Below are 22,778 nucleotides of genomic sequence, written 5' to 3'. Positions count from 1 at the left end.
CTACAGAAGCTCAACAAAGGGATGAGAAACCGGAATGAAGGTAGGCTATCATCCTCCTTTGTCTTCAAGTACTTGTTTGGCCTTGGTAATACTGACTTGTTCTATACCTTTGTGCTTGCAGAGCTTACCAAGGAGAATAACGATCTCCAGGGTCGTGCCATGGATAGGCAGAATGTGTACTATCAAGTCATGGATGAGTACGACAAGTTGACCAAGAAATACGAAACCTTGGAGCACAAGTTTGATAAGAAGAAGCAGCTGCGCAAGGACGAGGTGGTCCAGCTTGTGGATCTAATGGAGAAACTTTGAGTGCAGTAGGCTGAGTTGGAGGCAAAGGATCTTGCTCTCAAAGAGCTAACAGAAGCCGCTCAGCCCATTGCTAACATGGTGGAGCCTTCGGAGGAAGGCGTGGAGCCCCGTTCCTTGGCAGAGTTACTCAGGGATGTACCTGAGAAGGTCATCGGCTACATGAACAAGACTGTGAAGTCCATCTCCAAGCAGCTGCTGGCAATGGTGAAGTCATTCTACTCACAAGCCAACTTGGCTCCTGTGGCAGAAGGCATTGCCGAGGATTGCTCTGATGAGCAGTTCCAGTAGTATTTGGAGGAGAGGGCTCCTATTGCTCAAGAAGTAGCCAGTCAAATAGACCTTGAGTGATCTAAAAAAAAGTTGTCTGTAATATAAAAAAGTTATGTTAATGAAAATTATTTGGAGTCTTCTCACATTTTTTGTTTGCTTGTCAACTTGTTTGAATTCTTTTGGTTTAGTGCATCTCGCAAGCTACCTTGATGTTTACTCGTATGGTAGTCGTGAGTGTCCACGCACAAGGTTGCTCCTATGAGCCTCTTCAAATACACTATGTAGAGTACCTTTAGGATGTAACTCCTTTTTGCGGAGCTCCAATACTCGTGTATCTGCGAAGTCAAACTCGTCAGGCAAGGAGACTCTTCAGAACTTCATGATCTGGAGCCTACCTTGGCAACCTCTCTGGATTGTTTGGGTGTTGTGCTCTGGAGACCTGGAACTTGCAAACTTGTTATTACAAGCTGCGACTAGACAAACTTATCTAGATAAGGACTCGGGTAGTGTAGATAACTCCCAAGTTGTTTTGACGACTTCTTTTTGCGAAGGCCGTCGATGGACAGATTTGTCCAAGGAGCTGATTAGCTCGAGATTTGTGTGTGCAGGCTTGCTTCTGTGCAAGTTGCTGCTATCTAATGAGTTAAATAACCCGGAAGACATGTGTGCAGACTTGTGAATATAAGTTGCAAGTAGGCAAGAACTAGTCTTTTGCGGCAAAAAAATAACTCTGCTTTATTAAATTGTAACTATACAACTGTGGCCGATGGCCAGTTTACACGAGTATGTAGACTATGGGTAGAATCGACACAAATGTTCAATGTTCCACGAGTTGTTGACTTCTTCACTAGTGAGAGTTTGGAGCCTATACGACCTAGGTCCAGTGACCTTGGATATGATGTAAGGACCCTCTCAAGGCGAGTTTAGCTTGTGCAGCCCCTTGGTGTATTGAATACGCTTGAGGACCATGTCGCCTGTGTTGAACAAACACTCTTTGACGTTGCGATCATGATAGTAGCAAATTCCTTCAAGGTATCTTGCTGACTGGACGAGTACTGCATAGCGAGCTTCTTCGAGGCTGACTAAGTCTAGACACCTTGTTTCTTTAGCCGCACCTTCCTCGTATTACTCGACTACTAGAAATTTTAACATGATGTCGGCGGATAGGACAGCTTCTGATCCATAGACCAGGAAGTAGGACGAGTGCCCCGTAGACTTGCACGGCTGTGTGCAAATCCCCAGAGGACATTTGGTAGCTCCTTGAGCCACTTGCCTCCTTTGGTATTGCCAACATCGTGTAGTCGCTTCTTGAGAGCTTCCAGTACCATCCTGTTGGCGCGCTCAACCTGACCGTTGGCCCGCGGATGAGCAACAGAGACGTACCGAATGTCAATCCCACTGTTCTCGTAGTACTCTCAGATTTAGTGATTGTTGAAATTCAAGCCCAGGTCTGTGATGATGCAATTGGGGAAGCCGTAGCGATGGACGATCTCGTCGAGGAAGTCAAGTACTCTATCTACCTTAGGACAGGTTACTGGTTTCACCTTGATCCACTTGGTAAACTTGTCAATCACCATAAGTACTCGGTTGAAGCCTCCAGGCACCGTAGGTAGAGGACCAATCATGTCTAGTCCCCAGCGTGCGAAAGGCCAGGAGGGCGGTATGGTGATCAGCTTGTAGACGGGGACGTGTTGCTGCTTGGCGAAGAATTGACAACCTTGGCACCGGCGGACTAGTTCTTCAACATCCTTGAGAGCTGTAGGCCAATAGAAGCCTACTCTGAAATCTTTTCCCATGATCGTTCTAGATGATGCATGGTTGCCGCAGATGCCTTTGTGAATCTCCTCTAGTATGTCCTTGCCATCTTCACATGAGACGCACTTCAAGAGTACTCCTGATGATGTGCCTTGTCTATAGAGCTTATCCCCAACTAGAACGTAGTTCTTGGCGCACCATGAGACTTGCTTTGCTTCTATGTTGTCAGGAGGCAACTTGTGCTTTTTGATGTAGTGGATGAAGTGGGTTCTCCAATCTACGTCGATCATCATAACCTCCCAGTCTAGCGCATCATTGCCGCGATCGGTTGTTTTAGATGGTGCCGGCATCTGTATGGATGGCTTGTGTAGTTCATGGATGAAGCTGGAGTACATCCAAGCTTGGATAAGATGTCTGCGGCTACGTTGTTGTCTCGAGCCACGTGGTGGAACTCCAGACTAGAGAACTTATTCTCCAGCTTGCGTACTTCAAGGTAATACGCATCCATGTTGTCAAAGTGGTGATCCCACTCGTCGTTGACTTGGTTGATGACTACTAGTGAGTCGCCATAGACCAACAACCATTTGATTCCCAGCGAGACTGTCAGACGGAGCCCATGAAGTAGATCTTCGTATTCTGCTTCGTTGTTGGAGACCTCCTAGATGATCTACAAGATGTACTTGAGTTGTTCGCCCTTGGGAGAGATTAAGAGTACTCCTGCACAGGCGCCCTTGAACTTGAGTGATCCATTGAAGTACATGACCCAATGCTCAGGTCGTTCTGCCGGTGCGGGTACTTGATTTTCCCGCCACTCTGCCATGAAGTCAACTAGTGCTTATGACTTAATGGCCGTCCTTGGCTTGAATTCCAGGGACAAAGCTCTGAGTTCTACTACCCAATTGGAGATTCTTCCTGTTGCATCTCTGTTGTGGAGTATGTTTCCCAACAGGAAGTCTGTGATGACGGAGATGTTGTGTTCCTGGAAGTAATGTCGTAGCTTCCACGAGGTGAGTAGTATTGCATATTGCAGCTTTTGTATGGGCAGGTACCTAGTTTTGGAGTCCAACAGCACCTCGCCGACAAAGTAGATGGGCCTCTGTACCTAGTGTACATGGCCTGGTTCTGGTCTTTTGACCACGATCGTTGTGCTACATTAGTAGTTGCGGCAATGTAGAGCAGCAAGTCTTCATTGGGAGTAGGCACCGTGAGGACCGGTGGCTTTGATAGGAAATCCTTCAACTATTGAAGGGCTTGTTCCGCCTCCTCGGTGCACTGGAACTTGTCCTACCGCTTGAGTAGTTTGAAGAGGGGTAGTCCCCATCCTCCAAGTCTTGAGATAAATCTGTTGAGGGTCGCCATGCATCTAGTCAGCTTCTGGACGTCCTTGATGCACAATAGGGTGTGCAAGTTGGTGATGGCAATGATCTTCCAGGGATTAGTCTTGATTCCTCGATGACTGATGATGAATCCGAGTAGTTTTTCAGAGGGTACACCAAACATGCACTTTGTTGGGTTCAGCTTCCATCGGTATCCTCGCAGGCTTGCGAAGGTTTCTTCTAGTGGGTTGGGCATGGCTTTTTTGGATCCACGTTTAGTGAGTACTCGATCAAATCCCTGGGCACCCCCGGCATATCAGATGGCTTCCATGCGAAAATATCTCGGTTGGCCCGGAGGAAGCTAACGAGCGCGTCTTCCTATTTTGGATCCAGCCCTGAGCCAATCAAGGTTGTCTTGGAGCTGTCACCGGTCTCGAGGTTGATAGGTTTTATATCAACCTCTCTTGCCGGCTTGACTTTGGTTGCCCCCGACTTCTTCTCTGGGATTTCGAGTTCCATCGGGGACAATTTCTTGAAGGCAGTAAAGACTTGCATTATGGAGTTTGGCACCTAAGTAGTCGCTGCCAGTTCCACAGCTTCTGTGTCGCAGTCGTATGATCTCTTTGAGTCTTCGCACAGGGAGAGTACTCCCTTAGGTCCCAGCATTTTGAGTACTAGGTACACGTAATGCAGGATGGCCATGAACTTGGCCAGTGCTGGTCTTCCAAGGATGGCGTGATACGAGGTCTCGAAGTCAGCCACCTCAAACTAGATGTACTTGGTCCACTAATGATCCTTGATCGCAAAAGTACCTGGCAAAACCACCTGACCAGGGGGTATAGTCGCATTACCCGGTACAATCCCGTAGAATGGAGAGTTCGTCGGGGTGAGCATATCTGTTACGTCGAGACCAATCTTCCTCAAAGTCTTAGCGAAGAGCACGTTGAGGCCACTACCGCCGTCAATGAGTACTTTTGTGAGGCGAGAGCATGCGACAACTGGATCCAGGATGAGAGGGTAGCATCCTAGGTCGGAGAAACTAATCCATTGATCCATTCTTGAAAAGGTGAGTGGCACCTCGAACCACTTAAGGAACGTAGGAGTCGCTGGCTCAATGGACATGATTTCCCGGAGGGTTAATTTCTAGAACCGCTTGGTAGCAGTACCCGGAGTGCCGCCGAATATGACGTTGACGGTGTTGGACGGGTTCTGGAATTTTCCATTGTTGTCCTCATCTTCATCTTCTTTGGTCTTTCCTTTGTCTTTAGCTCCAGAAGATTTCGGTAGGTCTTTCATGAGTCTACGAAGGATTATGCAGTCCATCGCAGAGTGTTTTGAGTTTGGGTGCCATGGGCACTGCTTTTTCAGGAGCTCCTTGAACGGAGTCCTCTCTTGATTTCCACTGTTCTTCTTGGAGGACTGGGACATTGCCACGACAGTATTGTGTGGCTTCCTCTTGCGGTTTTGACCACCTGAGTAGTTGCCTCAGTTGTCATTGGAGTGATTGTGTGATTCTTGCCGTTACTTTAGCCGTTGCTTTGGTTGTTGTTGTTGTTCTAGCCTATGTTACGACTAGATTCAAAGCGTTCGATCTCCTTGTCTTCTTCGTCTGCCCAGGCTTGTATCATGGTCTTAAGAAACTTGATATCTTTCGGGCGTCTTCTGCCAAAGTTTTGGAACATCCGGCAGTCGTAGAGACTATTCTGGAAGCACTCTATGGCGTCCTTCTCCGTGATATTCACGACAGTAACCTTCTTATCGAAGAAATAGCATAGATAAATACGCAGGGTTTCGCCTTGTTGTTGTTTGATTTGTGACAATTCGATCCTATTGCCAAGACGTTGCATCGCCTCCACGAAGTTGTTTGTGAACGCCGCCTTCAGTTGACTCAACATGTCGATGGAGTTCCTTTCTAGAGACTTGAGCCAAGTGAGTGGCCCTGCCTCTATACAAATGGGGAAGCAAATGAATTTGGTATCATCGCTTCCTCCCACCGCTTGGACCACTAGCGAGTAGCACCTCAGCCATTGGACTGGGTCCTGCTTGCCATCATACTTGTTGATACCCGGAAGTTTAAAGTTGTCAGATAGTTCTGTCTTGCGTACTCGTCTTGAAAAGGTGGGGAACCCATCAGTGTCTTCTATCGAGTAGTCGACTTCTTGATCGCGTTCACGGCAACGTCCTTGGATGATGATGCGAACGTCGCGATTCTGGTTGAGCTGCTCACGGAGGTCGCAATGTTGCTCAGGCTCTTGGCAGGGCCCATGGTGGCTGCGGCCTCCCGAGGGTCCCGTCCGACTACCTTCTGCCCTGTGATGACTTGCCCTAGGTTGCACAATTCTAAGAACCTCATTTTTAGCAGCTTCGAGGTGACTTGGATGTCTGCTGCTGCTGCCACAGTGGGAGGAGGTGCGTCGAACCGAGCTGATCGGATTCTCCCGATTGAGTAGATTGTATGCATGCTCCGCCAGTAGAGCCAGTTGCCTGGTGTACTTGTCTTGTGCCATCGCTCGGGTGAGTAGATCGATGAACGCGATGGTGGCGAGAGGAGTGTTATGTTGACGTGTTGAAACTGCTTCGAACGCGTGATCCAAGTTCATGATGGGTAGGTCGTTTGCAAGGAGGCGGCGTCGATATGCTCGCTTTGCGTTTCTTGCTTGCCGGCGTATCCTTTGACTTTCCGTCTCTTCTCCTTGGACATTGGCAGAGAGTTCATCCGCCGACACGTCATCTGGATGGTGCTCACATTGTGGATTTCTTTCTGGTTGCTCTTCGCCGTTGTTGGCCCCTTGAGAAGTGATTATGGTGAGTAGTTCCCGTTCTGGGGAAAAACTAGCCGAGCTTGACGTGATGATCTCTATAGGGCCATCTTCTTCATAGATAGGAGACAAAGGTGTTCCCTCCTGGTACGAAAGGTTGTCGAGGTACGTGACAAGGCATGACTCGTCGTCCTTGGTGAGAGCAGATGGTTTCATGCCGGGTAAGTATACGAATCTGCCTTGTGGAGTAGATGTGATTACCAGGCCCTGCTATGGACCTAACAAAGGAATCTCCTTGTCTAGATCCGAGTAGTAGTCGAGGTCCTCGATCGAATCCGAGTTGGATAGGGATCTAGACAGGGTGGTTTGGAAGACAGCACCTGTGTTTCAGAGTCCGAACGGGAATCGAGTTGTATCGTAGACCGATTCACATGATGGCTCAGACGCCAGCTCGTGGGAGCCAGTCCGACTGGTGGGAGACGTCGAGTTGTACTTGGACTCGTCCCTAGGACCTCGAAAGAGGTCAAAAATTTCATTGAATTTTTCAACGAAATACTCCATAGCTTAGCGATGGAGGTTGATGTCGTAGTACTTCTCCTCAAGACCGGTGTGATGTGGCGGTGGAAGTTTCCAGCACCGTCTGTGATGCAGATCCAGGAGCCGAAGATGAACATCGCACCTTCTTCGAATGCGACGATAGGCTTGATGATGACTAGAGCCATCGAGTTCTCCAGTGGATCTTTAACAAGATCCCTTACCTGGCGCATCAGCTGTTGGTGTTTATATCCGGCAACCTACCGAGGGGTACCCAAGGTAGTGTTTTGTGCGTGGGGCTCGCCGAAGACCAGGAACTCAAAGGTGAACTCGAACACACGATTTAGACAGGTTCGGGTTGCTTATGTCACGTAATACCCTACGTCATGTGTGTTGGTTGGATTGTATTGATTGATGATTGTTTGGAGGGGTCCCTGCCTCGCCTTATATTGCCAGGGGCAACATTATAGGTCGGTTGTTGTACAAGAGTACTAGTCAGATTCGACCAGAGAGTTCAACTCTAATTGCTACGAGTACTTTCCTAATCCTCGATTAGTCCTTGTCCGCCATGTACACCACACCGTCTTGCACCATAGTCTCCATGTCTGACACATCTTGATGTACAACCCCGTATGTAGACTGTCAAAGCCTCCCGGTGGGTTCATAAATGTATGGCTAACACAGTTCTTATCGGCATCTCGGTAGGCCCATAGATGCATGGCCGACACAGTTCTTATCGACGTCTGGTTCCCTTGCCCAGCTACCTCGGTGCCTGTGCTGGCGAGATTTGGCTCGCTCCCGTGGGAGGGCCAAATCGGCTCACTCGGGTGGGCGAGCTTCTCGTTGCCCGTGCCAGCGAGGCAAGGCGAGCCAGCGAGAGAACCCAATGTGCCCAAAAAGACGGGTTGTCTCTCATGTATAATGTTCACCTTCTCACCATGCTTGCCAAGTCATATTTTTTTTTATAATTTACCGTCACCTAATTTACCTAACTAACTGTATTTTTTATAAATATGCATAAAGACTGAAGATTAAAAAAATCGTTATAGTAGTTGTGAGATCAAAAGTTGTACATCAAAAGTTCCTCAACTTGAGCAAAGCACGTTGGAATGGAGGGAGTGGAGTGTGGAGCTTCTGATAAGTGGGCTGAATACATCTGCAGGCTGTAGGCCCAAAAATATAAAGGAAGCTCCTCCCTCCCTACCTGCGATTATGCATGCGTAGGTCCAAATTATAGGAGAAGCCCAAAATCGAACACGGGCCATTAGCCTACTATTCACAGAAAAGGAACAATTTTTTTATTTTTATATTTTTTATTTTAGTTTTTGCAAAAATATATATTCTAACAAAAAAAATTTACAAATCTATACCTATACCGCCGTTTGAAACAGCTATAGCCAAATGAAACGGCGGAAGGTACACTATAGCAAACTTACCGCCGGTTGAAATCATAACTAATTCATATGAATTCGGATAGAGATAAACCTTATATGAAAATTGTAGATCTCGATGAGATCTACAACTTTATAGTTCAAACTTTTTTATTTAGTATTATCTTGGTGCTCAAATAAACGATACAAGTTTCGGACCTAAAATTCAAATTTTAGATCTAAAACTGGGCAGCACACATTCAAAAATCATAACTAATTTATATGAACTTATCCGAGATAAGTTTTATATAAAAATTGTAGCTTTCGATAAGGTTTGCAATTTTGTAGTTCAAACTTTTTTCAATTGGTGCCATCTTTTTGCTCAAATAATCAATACAAGTTTCAGATCAGATCTGAAACTTTTATCATTATTTGAGCACCAAGATGGATCCAAATGAAAAATGTTAAACTACAAAGCTGTAAACCTCGTCTAGAGCTACAATTTTCATATAAATTTATCTACATCCAAGTTCATATGAATTAATTATGATGTTTTGAAAATGTGCTGCCCAGGGAAGATATTTTGCCGGTTCAACTGGCGATAGGTTGCTACAGTGCACCTTCCGCTGTTTCAAATGGTGGTATAGTGTAGATTTGTAATTTTTTTGTTAGCACATATATTTTTGCAAAATACTAAAATAAAAATAAAAAAATACGAAAAGGAAAATGGCCCCCAATCATCTAGTTTTTCTTTATCAAGTTTGCCGGAAATCCAAACCATCCTCCGGAAGATTTTTTTCTCCCTCACCTTCCAGTGTTTGAGATTCATGCAAAACAACTCACACCGTTGGATCCCCACAACTCTAATGTAGGTGTTTTATACCCTGCAACCTACCGAGGGGTATCCCGAGGTAGTAGATTGGTTAATGGGGGATCGTCGGACCTGGAACTCGAAGGTAAAAGCGAGGACACAAGACACGGATTTATACAGGTTCGGGCTGCCAGAGTAGCATAATACCCTACGTCTTGTTTGGGGTGTTGTATATTGTGCCTTGTGCTTGGGTGTTGTATAGCCTGATTGTTGGCTATGATGATGGTTCTGAGCTTTCGAACTAGCTACCCCTACCCTCCTTTATATACTCAAGGGAAGGATTACTAGTCGGTTACAAGGAGGAGTCCTAGTAGGATTACATAGTATGAATTCTAGTAGGATTAAAGGGGAATCCTACTAGGAGTTCGTCTTCTTCCTACTAGGATCTATCCCCGACACCTAACACACATCACCCTACCCCTGCCTCCTCCACTCCCGCCGCTGCCCCTGCCTCCTCCACCCTCACCGCCGACAGTCGCCCCCACCCCCCTGCTACTGCTGCCCCTACGGCCGGTGCCGCACGTGCCCCATGTGCCGCCCCTTGCAGCCCAGCCCCGCCGCCAGCGCTGTCCCCCCTATAGCCCGGCCCTGACACTGGCGTGCCCCAACACGCCTCCCCCATGCGCCGCCGCCCCAGCGCTGCCGTGCAGCCCGGCCCCGGCGTCGGAGAAGAAAGCTTCCAAAAATGTTGGGTGAACTTTTTGCGAAAAAAATGTTGGTTCAACTTTCTTTCAAAAATGTTGGTTCAACTTTTTTCGGAAAAATGTTGGTTCATCTTTTCCAGAAAAATGTTGATTCAACAATTCTCATCCAACATTTTCTTTCATCCCCACGCTGGTTTACCTAAGGGTCCAAAAGAATGGAATGATTAGCTAGTTAGCGTCAGACAATAGTTGTAGCTAATGGGCTTAATTGGGCTTTATAGTTATAGCTCTTATACACCTTCCAGAATATAGATAGGGACCCCAGGTTTGCTCTTTTTCCCCTTATTCTCTCACATCTTTTTATTTTAACTTATTTTGCATCTTCTTTGTTTTCTGGTTGTTTTCGAGTCTGCATGATTGTGAACTTCAAGAAAATCTCAGGTAATTCATAGGTGCTTAACATGTCAAAGCATTTATTTTGCAAAAAAAAAATGGGGAAGTTATGATGATGTGATTCCAATGATGCGAACATTGTACAGATTTTGATACCAGGATGTTTTACAACATATACTACATCTATGAAATTTGTAAAGTGAACAAGTTTGCCAATCAGGATTCCATCCATATATGGAAGTATAGGCAAAACTATGGAATGTGCAAAGCACTAAATACTTCTCTGTGATTTGTATTGTGCTGATTGTCAATTCCCCAAGTGACGGTTTTATCTTCATAGTGTCATACATGTGTAGTTTTCTTTTCGTCATAGTGTCATACATTTGTTCCCCAAGTACAAATTGTTGTGGTACCCTGTCATTATGAGTCCTTCTCCCATGTTTTTCCTTAGGACCTGTTTGGCTGCATGGAAATGGGCTGAATTGGAATTCTTTTCCTGGGCCGACGTGTTTGGCTGCACATGGAATTGGAAATCGTCCTTCCAGTGATTTCCACGGGCCAATTTCCTTGCCTGTGACACATTCCGGAGCTAAAAATAAGAAATCGATTCCATCCGCAGCTATCTCCCCTCCCGACTCGCCTCCCCTCCCCGACGTCGTGCCGCCTCCTCTCCCGACTTGCCTCCATCACGACGACACGCCCCCTCCTCCACCGCCCCCTCCTCCATCGTCCCCTCTTTCTCCTTCGCCGCCCCCTCCTCCACGAAGAAGGCGACATCTACCTCCTCCGCCGCCCCGTCCTCCTCCGGCGCCCCCATCTACCTCGCTGCCCTCTAGGGTTCGTGCAACATCTCTTCTCCTCCCTGATTGCACTTCGTTCTTACTATTTGTGTCTTGATCTGGTTGTTGCACTTCATTCTTAGGGTTCTTGATCTGGTAATTTGTTGTGGATCTGGTTCTTAGCGTAATTTGTTGTAATCACTTGCTCCATTATTTGTAGCTCCAATTGGCGATGAGTATTCATTGTAATCTTATGCTTTCAGTAGGTAGATTATGTATAATAGGTAGCTGTAGTTAGTCTTCTCGAAGCAATCTATTGTTGCTTGTTAACATCTGATCAAAGTTAGAAAACCATGTTTAATAGGTTACGCTTGTTCAATAACATTTTCATTATAAGGTATGATGTGCTACTGTGTGAATGTGTGATGATCAATAATAACTTGCGTGATGATTACGCCTTGGCTTCTTCACATTCTGCAAGTCTACAAGCAGTCAGAAAATTCAAAAAACAGTACCAGCTTCTATGTACTAGAAACAGAGGAACTTTGTCTATGAATTTGAATGCAGCACTAATTTTGCAGCCTATGAATTTGAATGCTGAACTAATTTTTGGAAGAGACAACATAATTGTTCTTGTTATGACAATATTGAGGGCACCATTTTTAGAACCATTTGAGGTTTTTCATGTGGCATACTATGTGATTGCATCACCATTTTTTAGTGTAACCCATCAATGCAGTGTCATAAGTCTATAACTACACGAAGTGATTCAGGATGTCAAGCCTGTTTATACACTGACAAACCTCTATAGGTGCCAGAAAAATGGACATGCTGAAAGCGTGAAACTACCAATTTCTGAACTACCTCTATAGGTTTTTCTGAACTTCTGCTTCCAACTCCATTGTATAATCCTATGCAATAAAATAATATTTTGTGTTATTCTGATCACTTGCATATGTGCTTTAATTATGAACCTTTTTTATGATAAATTAAAACATTCCTTTTTGCATATGTGCTTTAGATGCTTGATAACAACATAGACTTGGTTAATACAAGCATGGAGCAAATGAGAGAGAAGCGTACGAAGAAGAGAAAAGGAGTGGCTGTTTTATTTGTTTCTGCTGTCATGCGCATGATTTTGTACTGGTATCAGCGTAAGAGACCTAGACATATCGTTGATCCGGATGAAGTGGCTGAGAGAGATGTAGCTACATGCAAACAAATGCTAAGAAATATGTACCAAGGATCAAATGTCTATTGCTATGATAGTTTGCGTCTAACTAAGAGATCATTTTATGACCTATGTGTCATCTTACATGAGAGATGTGGTATGTGTGATAACAAGAATGTGTCGGTAGAAGAAAAGGTAGCAATCTTTTTGCTTGTAGTGGGTCATGGCACTAAGATGAGGATGATTCGTAGCTCATATGGATGGTCACTTGAGCCAATATGCCGTCACTTCAATGAGGTTCTGAGAGGTATTCTATCATTATGCCATGAATTTATCAAGCTTCCTGATCCATCAGTTGTACAACCTGAGGATTCCGAGTGGAAGTGGTTTGAAGATTGCCTTAGAGCATTAGATGGTACACACATTGATGTTTTTGTGCCTTTGGCTGATCAAGGGAGGTATAGGAATAGGAAGCAACAGATTACCACCAATGTTTTGGGGGTTTGTGATCATCACATGAAATTTGTTTATGTCTTAGCGGGATGGGAAGGATCGGCTTCAGATTCACGTGTGCTACGTGATGCAATGTCTCGGGATGATGCATTTGTTATTCCAAGTGGAAAATACTATCTAGTAGATGCTGGATACACCAATGGACCAAGCTTTCTTGCTCCATATCGATCCACTCGCTACCACTTGAATGAGTGGGCTGCTCAAGGGCATAACCCATCCACTGCCAAAGAACTATTCAATTTACGTCATTCAACTGCTAGAAATGTGATAGAGAGAACATTTGGGCTATTGAAGATGAGGTGGGCTATACTAAGAAGCAACTCATATTTTGACTTACAAAATTAGGTATTCCGTAGTTAGTAACCTAGCTTGAAATTCACCTCTGAATGACCCTAGCATGTAACTCATTTCTACTAAATTCATGCAGATTAGGATCATTAATGCTTGCTGCATATTGCACAACTTTGTAATTGTAGACAGAGAGGTATGGATGACTTACTTATACACCAAGTTGATCAAGTAATATCTGTTGAACCTCATGAAGTTCAAAGTGAAGTGGGTATGATTACCAATGTTCAATCATCAAATGAATGGAGCAATTTTAGGGATACCAAAGCTAACCAAATGTTTGTTGATTACCAAGCGAGATGTGGTCAATGTCTGATAAATTCTATCATCAATGCATGCTCAAATTTATGATATTTTGTGTTGCTCCTTAATATTTTACTAATAATCTTTGTGAACTTTTTTCCTGTAGGATATGGAGAAGGGCAAGAAGTCAGGCTCGGGCAGGGGTTACATTTCTTGGAATGACGACATGGACAAGGCTCCTCTTGACACATTTATGGAGTACTATAACAAGGGAGGGTGACAGATGCCAAAATTGGTGGAAGTCTCGTGCCTATATAGCTGCTATCAAGAATATCCGAGAAAAGTGTAATGTGGATATCACAAAAGACAACATCATGGCGAGGAACAAGACCTTTGACAAACACTACACTATCATCAATGGTATGCTGGAATCAAGTGGATTTGGTTGAGATTGGAACAAAAATAAAATATCTGTTGACAGTGATTCTGTATGGGAAGAATATGTGGCGGTAAGTATCAATCGTATTTATTATTGTTATATGCAGTTGTAAGTTGTGTTCTCTCATACCACTATTCTCTCATGCAATTTTGTTATTTGCTTACATTGCATAGAATTGCACTTTTATGGATTCAGCTAAGTGCAGTGGCTTGTTATCTGGTTAAATCATGACAATCAAGTTTATTTATTGTTCAAGTATTGCATTTACACCTTATTCTTGATCACGTACTAGTTACCCTCCTGATGCCTGGATAACTAGCTGGTTATGTCGACTGAAAGTAGCTTATTGATACTAATAGCACATCTGCAGGATGGATATACATATGTTAACCACGTAGGAACAAAGTACCTAACTAACACAAAGAATAATGGTAGGAACTAGGAAGAATAATTGTATGCATGTAACAGCTGCATACATAGTGCCAGCGTTTTCTACATGTAAAAGAAATTGCTCTACACTTGTTTTCTAAAGAAATTACTCTACACTTGTTTTCTAACCAAGTACAACATTTGTTTTCTATAGAAAAATAAAGAAGCTACTGTGTATAGGCACAAGACTGTCTTGTACTGGGACTCAATTAGCTTGGTGTTTGGCAAAGACCATGCTACCGGTGAAGCGACAAAGACTGCAGCTGAGAGCTCAAAAGACATGAGTAAGGAAGATCTTAGTAACAAAGAGCCTACATCATCGGCAACTTCAGGAAGTTTAAAGAGGCAACGGTCAGGTGACTCTTTTACCTCTATGATAGCTGAAAAAATGGACAAGTTCGCTGAAGCACTCAAGGAGGAAGCCCCTAAAGGCCCAACATCAAAATAAATTCTAAACACACTGAATGAGGTAGAATGATTGGATGAAGACACTTTTTATTGGACCTATTTGATACACGCAAGTATAAATTTTTGTTGGCGCTTCCGGAGAAGATGAGGAAGAGGTGGCTACTGAAACAACTCCATGTGTTAGAGAGAGAGTTATGTTGGTAGCATGTTGTTCCATTTGAATTTCTAATCAACCAAACAATATTTGGAATCTAATTCTAAGAATTAGTTTCTTTGTACATCCAAACAAGAAAATTAAAATAAATCTGATTCTATGTAATTTAATTCCTATTGAATCCAGATTCCTAGAATGAGATTCAATTCCGACGAAACAAACAGCGCCTTAAAAGAAAACAGAGTTCACCGAGCAAATGAGCAACAAGCCTGGCTTGAACAACGAACACGGATGTTGCCGCGGACAGCAAAAGGCACAGAGAGCATGCACGAGCAAACCGAGAGAAGGGAGAACTAGAATCGCTGTCGAAGTACTTATGAAGTTATGATCCGTCATGCATGGCGTCCACGAGCAACGAAAACGAAGGGCCTCATAATTTCCGATTATGTCACTGCATATGTAATCCATGGCGGCAGTCGGCCCAGCCGATGCTCTGCAAGTCTAAAGCTACGGCTCGATCAGATCATCTGGCTCCGGCCTTGGGCGCCATGCGATTAAGCTAACCCCGCGGCCATCAGACGCCTCCCGCTGCGGAGTCCGTGACAAGCGTGGCAGTACCCGGCCGTCCTCACTAACCTGTCGTCGTCGCCGGCCTCTCCACCACACACGGCGAGGTCGAGCAAGCCCTCCACTCTGTAAAGCTTCATCCCCCCTGCAGCTGCTCTGCCTTATCCTGATTATTGCAGCTAACACATACAGGAGTATAAAAACACGGCCTAAACAGAAGAGCGCCAAGTGAAAGCCAAAAGATTCACGAGCTCGATCGATGATCACAAAGCCTGCTACGCTCCACCAGATCCGCCAAGCAACCACGCCAAGTCCCGCCGCCGGCAGGATGCCGTGGTTCCCGGCGGTGCCACCGGCGCTGGCGGCGGCCGACGGTGGCCGGATCAAGAAGCAGCGCGCGGGGCTCCCGAAGCTGCTGCACAAGCTCTTCATCAAGGTGCTCCGGCTCAGGCCGTCGTCGGCGGCGGAGGAGTTCTACGGATACCGGATGGGCGGCGGCGGCAGCGGCGAGGAGTACTGCTACTACTACAGCTACGGCGGCGCGGGGTCGTCGTGGGCCGGCGTGTTGTCCTCCATCCCGGAGGAGGACGACAGCTCCGAGGAGGGCACACCCGACGTCGCCCCCGGCCCCGCCGTGCTCCGCAAGGCCCAGTCCGAGCGCTTCGTCGTCGGCCCGCCCGACGCCGCCACCGTCGTCCACGTCGAGGTCCTCCTCTAGCGCCCACGCGCACAGGTCCTCCTCGTGTCGGGGTAAAGGGCGCCCCTATCAGGGCCCCCCGGCCGTTCGATCATGATCCAACGATGGGCTTTAGAGGGGCCAAGAGCGCTTGCCGTCGGCGAGAGCGAGACACACTCAGAACTACCGGCCTTAACGTCCCCAACCATCTCAAAGCTTATCGGACGGCTCCAAATCAAAGGCGCAGATAGTATCTCGGCGCCTAATGGCTAATGTACAGTGACAAAGAGGACCCAAATCTATAGTTCGTTGTGTATATTGCGAATCTCAAGTCGGTCTTGTTTTTCCGCCGCTTGTCGAAATTTGTTGTACACTGGAAACATGAATTTTCATAACCATAAGAAAGTTTGGGTTGCGAGGCCGCAGGAACACCTATCGACCAAAAAATTAAAGCAGAGAGAAAGATTACTTGCCATCATAGATTCAAGGTTGCCATTTTTGGGCAGTAGAAGTTGCTGTCTTGTAATTTGACATCACTACCGATGTGTGTGTTTAATGTTTATCCCGCATTCATTTTTGGGCAGTACAAGTTGCTGTCTCCTAGTTTGACAACACTAGTGGCCACTGTTATTGTACCCTTTCGGTTTTTCTCTTTGCGTGTGGTTGAGGGCAGAAACCAATTGATCCACCTCTGAATTTGCTTTTACTGGCAAAGCAGGCCTTCATGTGTGCAAGTTGTCACGGAAACTTTTCATTGACTTTCCTGTTCAATTGCTCAACAGTTAAAGTTCAAAGTTTATCACAGTGATCTTGTTCAACTGGGTGTAAAGCGTTCGTAATAATTTCGTTTCACAAGATGTATAGCGCGGCCGTCCAAATTACATGGATACAGATACATCCACGTGGCATGTCTTGTTCTCCTGTGGTTTCTCTACCGTTAGATTTACAAGGGCCAGGGCCAGCATCGGGTGGTCTGGAGTGTTCTGGACGGCGCGCTCTCTCCCCTGGCTCCGCGTGAAGCGACGCTCGGCGTGCCTCCTCCTTGCGCTCAGTGACCCCCGGCGGCGTGCGGTGAGGGACTCGACTCCTCCACGCCGCTCTACCCGCTGCTCCGTCAGCCTGCGTGGGACTTCGTACCGACGTTCGTCGGCCGCTGGCAGAAGCGGGAGTCTCAGAGGAGGAGCTTAAGGCGCGGCGGCGCGCGAAGGAGGCTCTGTGCAAGGCGGCCGGCCGCAGCGCAGGAGCTTCTTCAACCGCGTGCCGCGCGAATCCGACTCACGCAAGGCCGCGGCTCACGTTGTGGTGCGTCGCGAGGAGGCTGCGTCGAGCCAGAGCAGCTTATGGTGGCCTGTGGCTCACGCAAGCCCTGCCGATGATGGCCTCGGCCCCGAACAGGCAACGCTCAGCCTCGTATTATTGCCATCTTCACCGTTCTCGAGCGGCTTATGGTAGTGCCTACCGCTGGTTGTTCAAATTTACTCGGCTTCGCGCGCCTCGAATTGTCGATGGTGCCTCGGTGAGAGTGTACACAGCCAAGGGCCAGTGCGCGGTGAGGAACGGTAGGGCGGCGGCCAGGGTCGCGACTCGCGAGGCGCCTGGCGGCATGCGCGGCCAGGAGGGATGGGGCGCGCGCGTGGCGCTCGTCATCGGGAATAGAATTCAGCCCCTACTGGTGCTCGAGGCGCGGCTCGACGAGCTCTCCGCGGCCGTGGCGCAACGTTCCGGCGTCTGGGTCTGAGCGGCTGCGCTCACGGGACGGGATTCAGCACGCGCTACCGTCAATCTGTTCGATGCAGCTACGATTTCCTCTGGCTGTGGTGTTTGCTTATGGAATGTAACAAAAAAGATTTCACCTGCAAAGCTACAAGACATCGCAAGATGTAAGTGCATCTTAAATTTATTTGCCTAAAAGTTTTTATTTGCCGGTATATCCGCCTAAAAGTTTTGCAAGAATTAGATTGACAAGTAGTCGTCCGATGGATGGAAATCTCTGCTGAAGCAATAGAAAGAGGCATCAGGCATGTGTCTTGGTTACATACTTACATTGGCTTTCTTCATTGTACGCTAACCTCCAACTGTTTGTTGAAATGCCTCTTAGGAAATGCTTCTATGAGGATTGCATTACGTTGAGATCATTTAAAATTTGGAAATTTGAAATAGGACAAAATATTGGTTTGTAGGCTTTGATATATGCTACCGTTTGGCATAGCATCCGTCAGGTATATGTTTAGAGCAGTATGTTAGGGCAACAGTTTACAAAAAAAAATGCAGATTATTCACCACAATGAATAACTACGTAATTGGTTTATCTTTTTCTTGAGATGGAATTGGATCTTTTATCAATTCAAAATGGAAGACAAAAAATGACGCCACCTTGATTTGTTGATAACACTATGCAGATCCTGAGCTCCCAAGTTATTTAGAAAACATTGGGATATTGAGATAGTTGGTAGTTTTCAGTTCATAAAGCATACTTAAATTCGTATGTAGATTTCTGTGTTTTATTTAGATTCCAAAGGATGGGTTTTATTTTTGTATTTATATCTATTTATTCATTTGAATTCAGTGTCCTCCTTCTCAGGAGTGGGCCAATGAAAAATAGCTGAAACTATCCTTCTCTACAAAAGTTACATATCAGTAATTATCATTTCTCAAGCAAATGTACTTTGTTTATGACAGGTGATAACTTGCACATAAACAACCTTTTTGATCGAATGTTTCTCAGAGCTATTTCAATTTTCCTTTCCATAAAACAAATTCGTGACAAAAGACAATATAGATCTTCAAAAAAGAAGGCAATTTACATCTGTTGATTGTGCTTCCTTATGACATAAACTGTAACAAGAAGAATGAAATATGAATGTTAGTGATATCTCTACATTTAACAGAAAAATAAATAACCAGATTTGGTGAAACAGACAGCAAGATAACCTGATTTCCTGAAACGGACAGCCAAGCTAAGCTAGCATCTTTATCAAACCCAATGCAGAGTTGCCAATGGTTCCAAATATTGTAAATCTGATTACTGCTTCTCCACTTATGGACATTGTCAGCAAAGTAGCACTTCCTTGGACCCTGTAGTTGTTTCTAATTTAGGCATATTAACAAATACCTCCTCTGCTATTTATAACATGCCGACAGTGTTCTACACTTCTACTGTAGACATCAGTGTTGGCTGCGACCTACTGACAAAAAGCCTCCATGTGTACCAAGATAAAACGAGGAAAGAAATCCCTACTTTCTTTCTATTCACAAGGCGGGTTTCATGTCCAGTTTCAGACTCATCAGTCATCACAGTTGACCACTCCACTCATCACAGTTCCTGCTATTATACAAAAAAGAGAAAAAAGACCTTATTAATATGTTTGATAGGTTCTGCCACACTTGCAAAATGTATGATTTAGAAATCAGAGTTCTTCATATCGAGAATTACAAAGGTTTTAGTTTTAACTCTTTGTCACAATCTGAAACTTTTACTGTATTCTGAATTTTGATAAGCACGTAGAATTTAGCTACACAGGAATAAAGGATGAGCCATGTATTTCCTCCATTACTCTAATTGGCCTTAAAAACACATTTGATTAGAGATCCTGAAATCTTGGTTCAAATAGGTATGTTTATTATGTATGTCTGATCCTGGTTCCGTTATTTGCTTCTTTGGATGGTCCATTGCCGCTTCTTTGGATCGTCCATTGCCCCTGAATTTGTTTCTTTGCGTATCAGCCATCATGGTACAGCCTAGGAAGGACCCAATTTCTCAATTAGACGATGATTTCAGTTTTGTACCGATTGCCTTTTGGCATGTAACAACACCATTTTTTGATTCACGACTTCATGATCTTGAACATGGTGGAAAATAGGGACTTAACTGCATATGCATTGTTTAGCTAAACAATACTGGGGAACTCTGGTTGATACACTGCTCTGTTTTACCATATATACTAACCATTATTACAAAACAGAAGGGCCAAAACGACCAAAATACACAGGCCTTTTGTTCAGATTCAACGGGGGAGATGAAGAGAGCTTTCATGAACAACAGAAATTGCTGAATTTTGGACCAAAATCATTGTATTTTTATTGCAATTCTCAGCTTTCACATAAAAAGATAATCTACCGCCAAACATTGATCACAAACACCCTTTCAAGCTTTTCAGTCATGCAAGTAAACTGTAATCTTCGTTACTTGGCCGTGATGACTTTGTAATTAAAAATTTCATGCCAAACAGAGTGTTTTTCGAACAGATAGAGTTGCTAAAAATATTGTTGATGTTAGAAATGAAATTCCGAGATGTACGAGCAGACAGGGGTATCAAATTCAACTCGGTAAATTCCAAGAATCAGAACTCCGAATCGAGTAATCGACTCTTGTGAAACTCACTGAAACTTCTTAACTTGTGGAAAACTGCCACAAAATTTGACCAAACCAATTTGTTCAAGAATGAAGCAAGCTACATCTAATACAACTACGCCAACTAAACTGATCCGAAGTTAACAATTCACACCAAGTCATCTATCACACCAGGATTCAGAGATGAGAATCCTTATTTGAAAATGTTCAACCCAATCCAACAGTTGAACTGCACCACAACGTGCACATGAATCTGTTATCCTGTCAAGCGGACGAGCTGTGAGCCTTGGTGTACTCCTCCATCTCCTTCTTGTATGCCGCCATGGCAGGTGCGGCCTTATCATTCCACGCCTGCCGCTCCTCACCGCTCAGCTCCTTCCACTTCACCGAGATAAGTGCATTCAGGGTCGAGTTGTTGATGCCCGGGCGCTCCTCGAGTAGCTGCTTCCTCGCTTCCTTGCTGAAAATTACAGAAATTCAGCACACCGCGAAATCATTTTACAGCATCTAATCATGTATTGCAATGCGGCTCTGTGTTCAACCTGAAGAGGAGGAAGGAAGAGGCAGGCTTCTTGGGCCTGCTGGGATCTACATTCTCCTGCTTCTTCTTCTGGCGCTTTTCTTTGGTTTTCTGTTCAAAATCCAGCGGTTATTAGATCGGAATAAACATGTCATTGTTCCATAAATCAAAATATTGTCCCAAATATTCTTCTGTGACATGCATCCAGAGGCAATGGAGCTTCAATGTACCTTGATGATGTTGTCTGCCTTCTCCTTTTTCTTAAGCAGCTGGAGAGCCTCTTGCTTCATGATTTTCTTCTGCTCCTCCTCTTCTTTCTCCAGGCTCGCAGCTTCCTGATACAGTCCACAAGCTCCACATTAGATACCTCTCGTTCAGCACAAGAAGAAAACATATTTGAACTACAGGCTGTTTACAGTTTGCACACCTCGATCTTCTTCTTCTTGTAAACCCCCATCTGCTTGTGGTACTCCTCCTTCTGCTTCTTCGCAACTTCCTCGTAGGGAGCCTTCTGGGCTTCTGTCATGTTCTTCCACTCCTCCCCAGTGATCTTGCCAATCTGCGCGACAAGAATTTCACGTCAGAACAACCAAAACACTCAATCGACAAGAAAGTCTGAAACAATCAATCACCTCAGGAACGTTCTTCTTCTCAGCGACCAGTGCGGCGCGCCTCTCCTGCGTGTACACGAAGTAGGCCGACATGGGCTGCTTGGGCTTGGCGGGGTCCTTGACCTTCTTGCTGTTCTTCCTCTTCCCCTTCTTGCCGTCGCCCTCCTCGGCCTCCTGCCTGAACTTGAGGTACTGCTCCAGCAGCTCCTTGGCGGTCCACTGCATCTGCTGCTCCTCAAGCAGCTTCATGGCCTCAGCCTCGCGCTTCTCCTGGCCGACCACCTGGAGGTAGGCCTCCTTCTCCTGCCGGTACCGCTCCTCGTAGGGCTGCTTCTCCTCGGCGCCCAGCGCCTTCCACTTGGCGCCCAGCGTGTTGGTCACCTCCTTGAAGTCGGCCTCAGGGTTCTCCTTCTTGATCTGGAAACGCGATGGGCAAGGCAATTCGTCAAACACCTGGCGGGCAAGCAAAAAAACAGGGGAAGAATCTGGCGGATTTGCGGCAGTTAATCCTCACCTCGGCCCACTGGTCCTTCAACCAGAGCACGTACGCCGTGCAGGGCTTCTTCCTCTCCGGGACGGCCTTGCCCTTCCCCTTCTTCCTCTTGCCCTTGTCGCCTGCGTCCTGCTCCTTCTCAAGCAGCGACTTGACGAGAGGAAAGCTCTGTATGACAAATCAATTCAGATGAGTTAGACAAATCTGAATCAAAAGACGCCATGAAGAGATCTGAATCGAAGCAGTGGGATCTGAGAACGTACCACGGTGGGCTTGAACTCCTTGGCGCGCTGCACCTTCCTGAGCTCGGCCTGGAGGCGCTCCTGCTCCTTCTCCTTGGTCTCGATCTCCTCCTCCTTCTTCCGGATGACCTCGTCCCGCTCCCTCACCATCTCCTCCGCTTTCTCCTTCTCCAGCCGCAGCCGCTCCAGCATCCCCTGGAGCTCCGCCACGTCGTCCACTACGGAGGCCGCAGCCGCCGCGGCCTTGGCGGCCTTGCCGCTCCTGGCGGGCGCCCGCTTCGCCTTCGGCGCGGAGGAGGCCGAGAGGTCCCCGGCCTTGGCGGCCTTGCCGGCGGAGATGTTGGCGTCGTTGTCGAGCACGGCCACGAGCGCCTTGCGGCCCCGGCCGCCGCCCCTCTTGCTCCCTGCCGCGGCGGTCGCCATGGGTGGGGGATCTCGAGCCGGAGGAGAGGGCGAAGGGGGAAGGAGAGCCGGAGGAGACGGTGGTGCAGATGGCCTTGTCGGTGATCTGATATTCTGACTCCATTGGTTTGACTTGACTTTATAGGAGGGAGACGGGGGAAGGGGGTAACGGTCGGAAATTTTGAAATTTGAACGGGAGGTGACGTCATCG

General features: G+C 46.2%; 2 protein-coding genes and 1 pseudogene across 2 annotated transcripts; 2 read left to right on the top strand and 1 right to left on the bottom strand.

The window, feature by feature from the left end:
• Positions 1 to 384: 384 nt before the first annotated feature.
• Positions 385 to 14,755, top strand: LOC117846984 (uncharacterized; annotated as a pseudogene).
• A 309-nt stretch (positions 14,756 to 15,064) lies between these two features.
• On the top strand, positions 15,065 to 16,560 carry LOC117861902 (uncharacterized). Its single transcript, XM_034745425.2, has 2 exons — positions 15,065 to 15,379; positions 15,465 to 16,560. The coding sequence occupies exon 2, from the start codon at positions 15,532 to 15,534 to the stop codon at positions 15,988 to 15,990; it is 459 nt and encodes a 152-aa protein (XP_034601316.1). The 5' UTR covers positions 15,065 to 15,379; positions 15,465 to 15,531; the 3' UTR covers positions 15,991 to 16,560.
• Positions 16,561 to 20,316: 3,756 nt separating this feature from the next.
• On the bottom strand, positions 20,317 to 22,684 carry LOC117847031 (high mobility group B protein 6). The gene is made up of 7 exons (XM_034728172.2): positions 22,187 to 22,684; positions 21,945 to 22,091; positions 21,452 to 21,847; positions 21,247 to 21,378; positions 21,050 to 21,154; positions 20,842 to 20,930; positions 20,317 to 20,759 (listed from the first exon to the last, which is right to left on the bottom strand). The coding sequence occupies exons 1-7, from the start codon at positions 22,586 to 22,588 to the stop codon at positions 20,564 to 20,566; spliced, it is 1,467 nt and encodes a 488-aa protein (XP_034584063.1). The 5' UTR covers positions 22,589 to 22,684; the 3' UTR covers positions 20,317 to 20,563.
• Between the last annotated feature and the right edge of the window lie 94 nt (positions 22,685 to 22,778).

The sequence above is a fragment of the Setaria viridis genome, chromosome 1 (assembly GCF_005286985.2).
Source record: "Setaria viridis chromosome 1, Setaria_viridis_v4.0, whole genome shotgun sequence".
Classification (NCBI taxonomy): Eukaryota; Viridiplantae; Streptophyta; class Magnoliopsida; order Poales; family Poaceae; genus Setaria; species Setaria viridis.
This window is presented reverse-complemented; position numbering and strand designations above follow the sequence as displayed.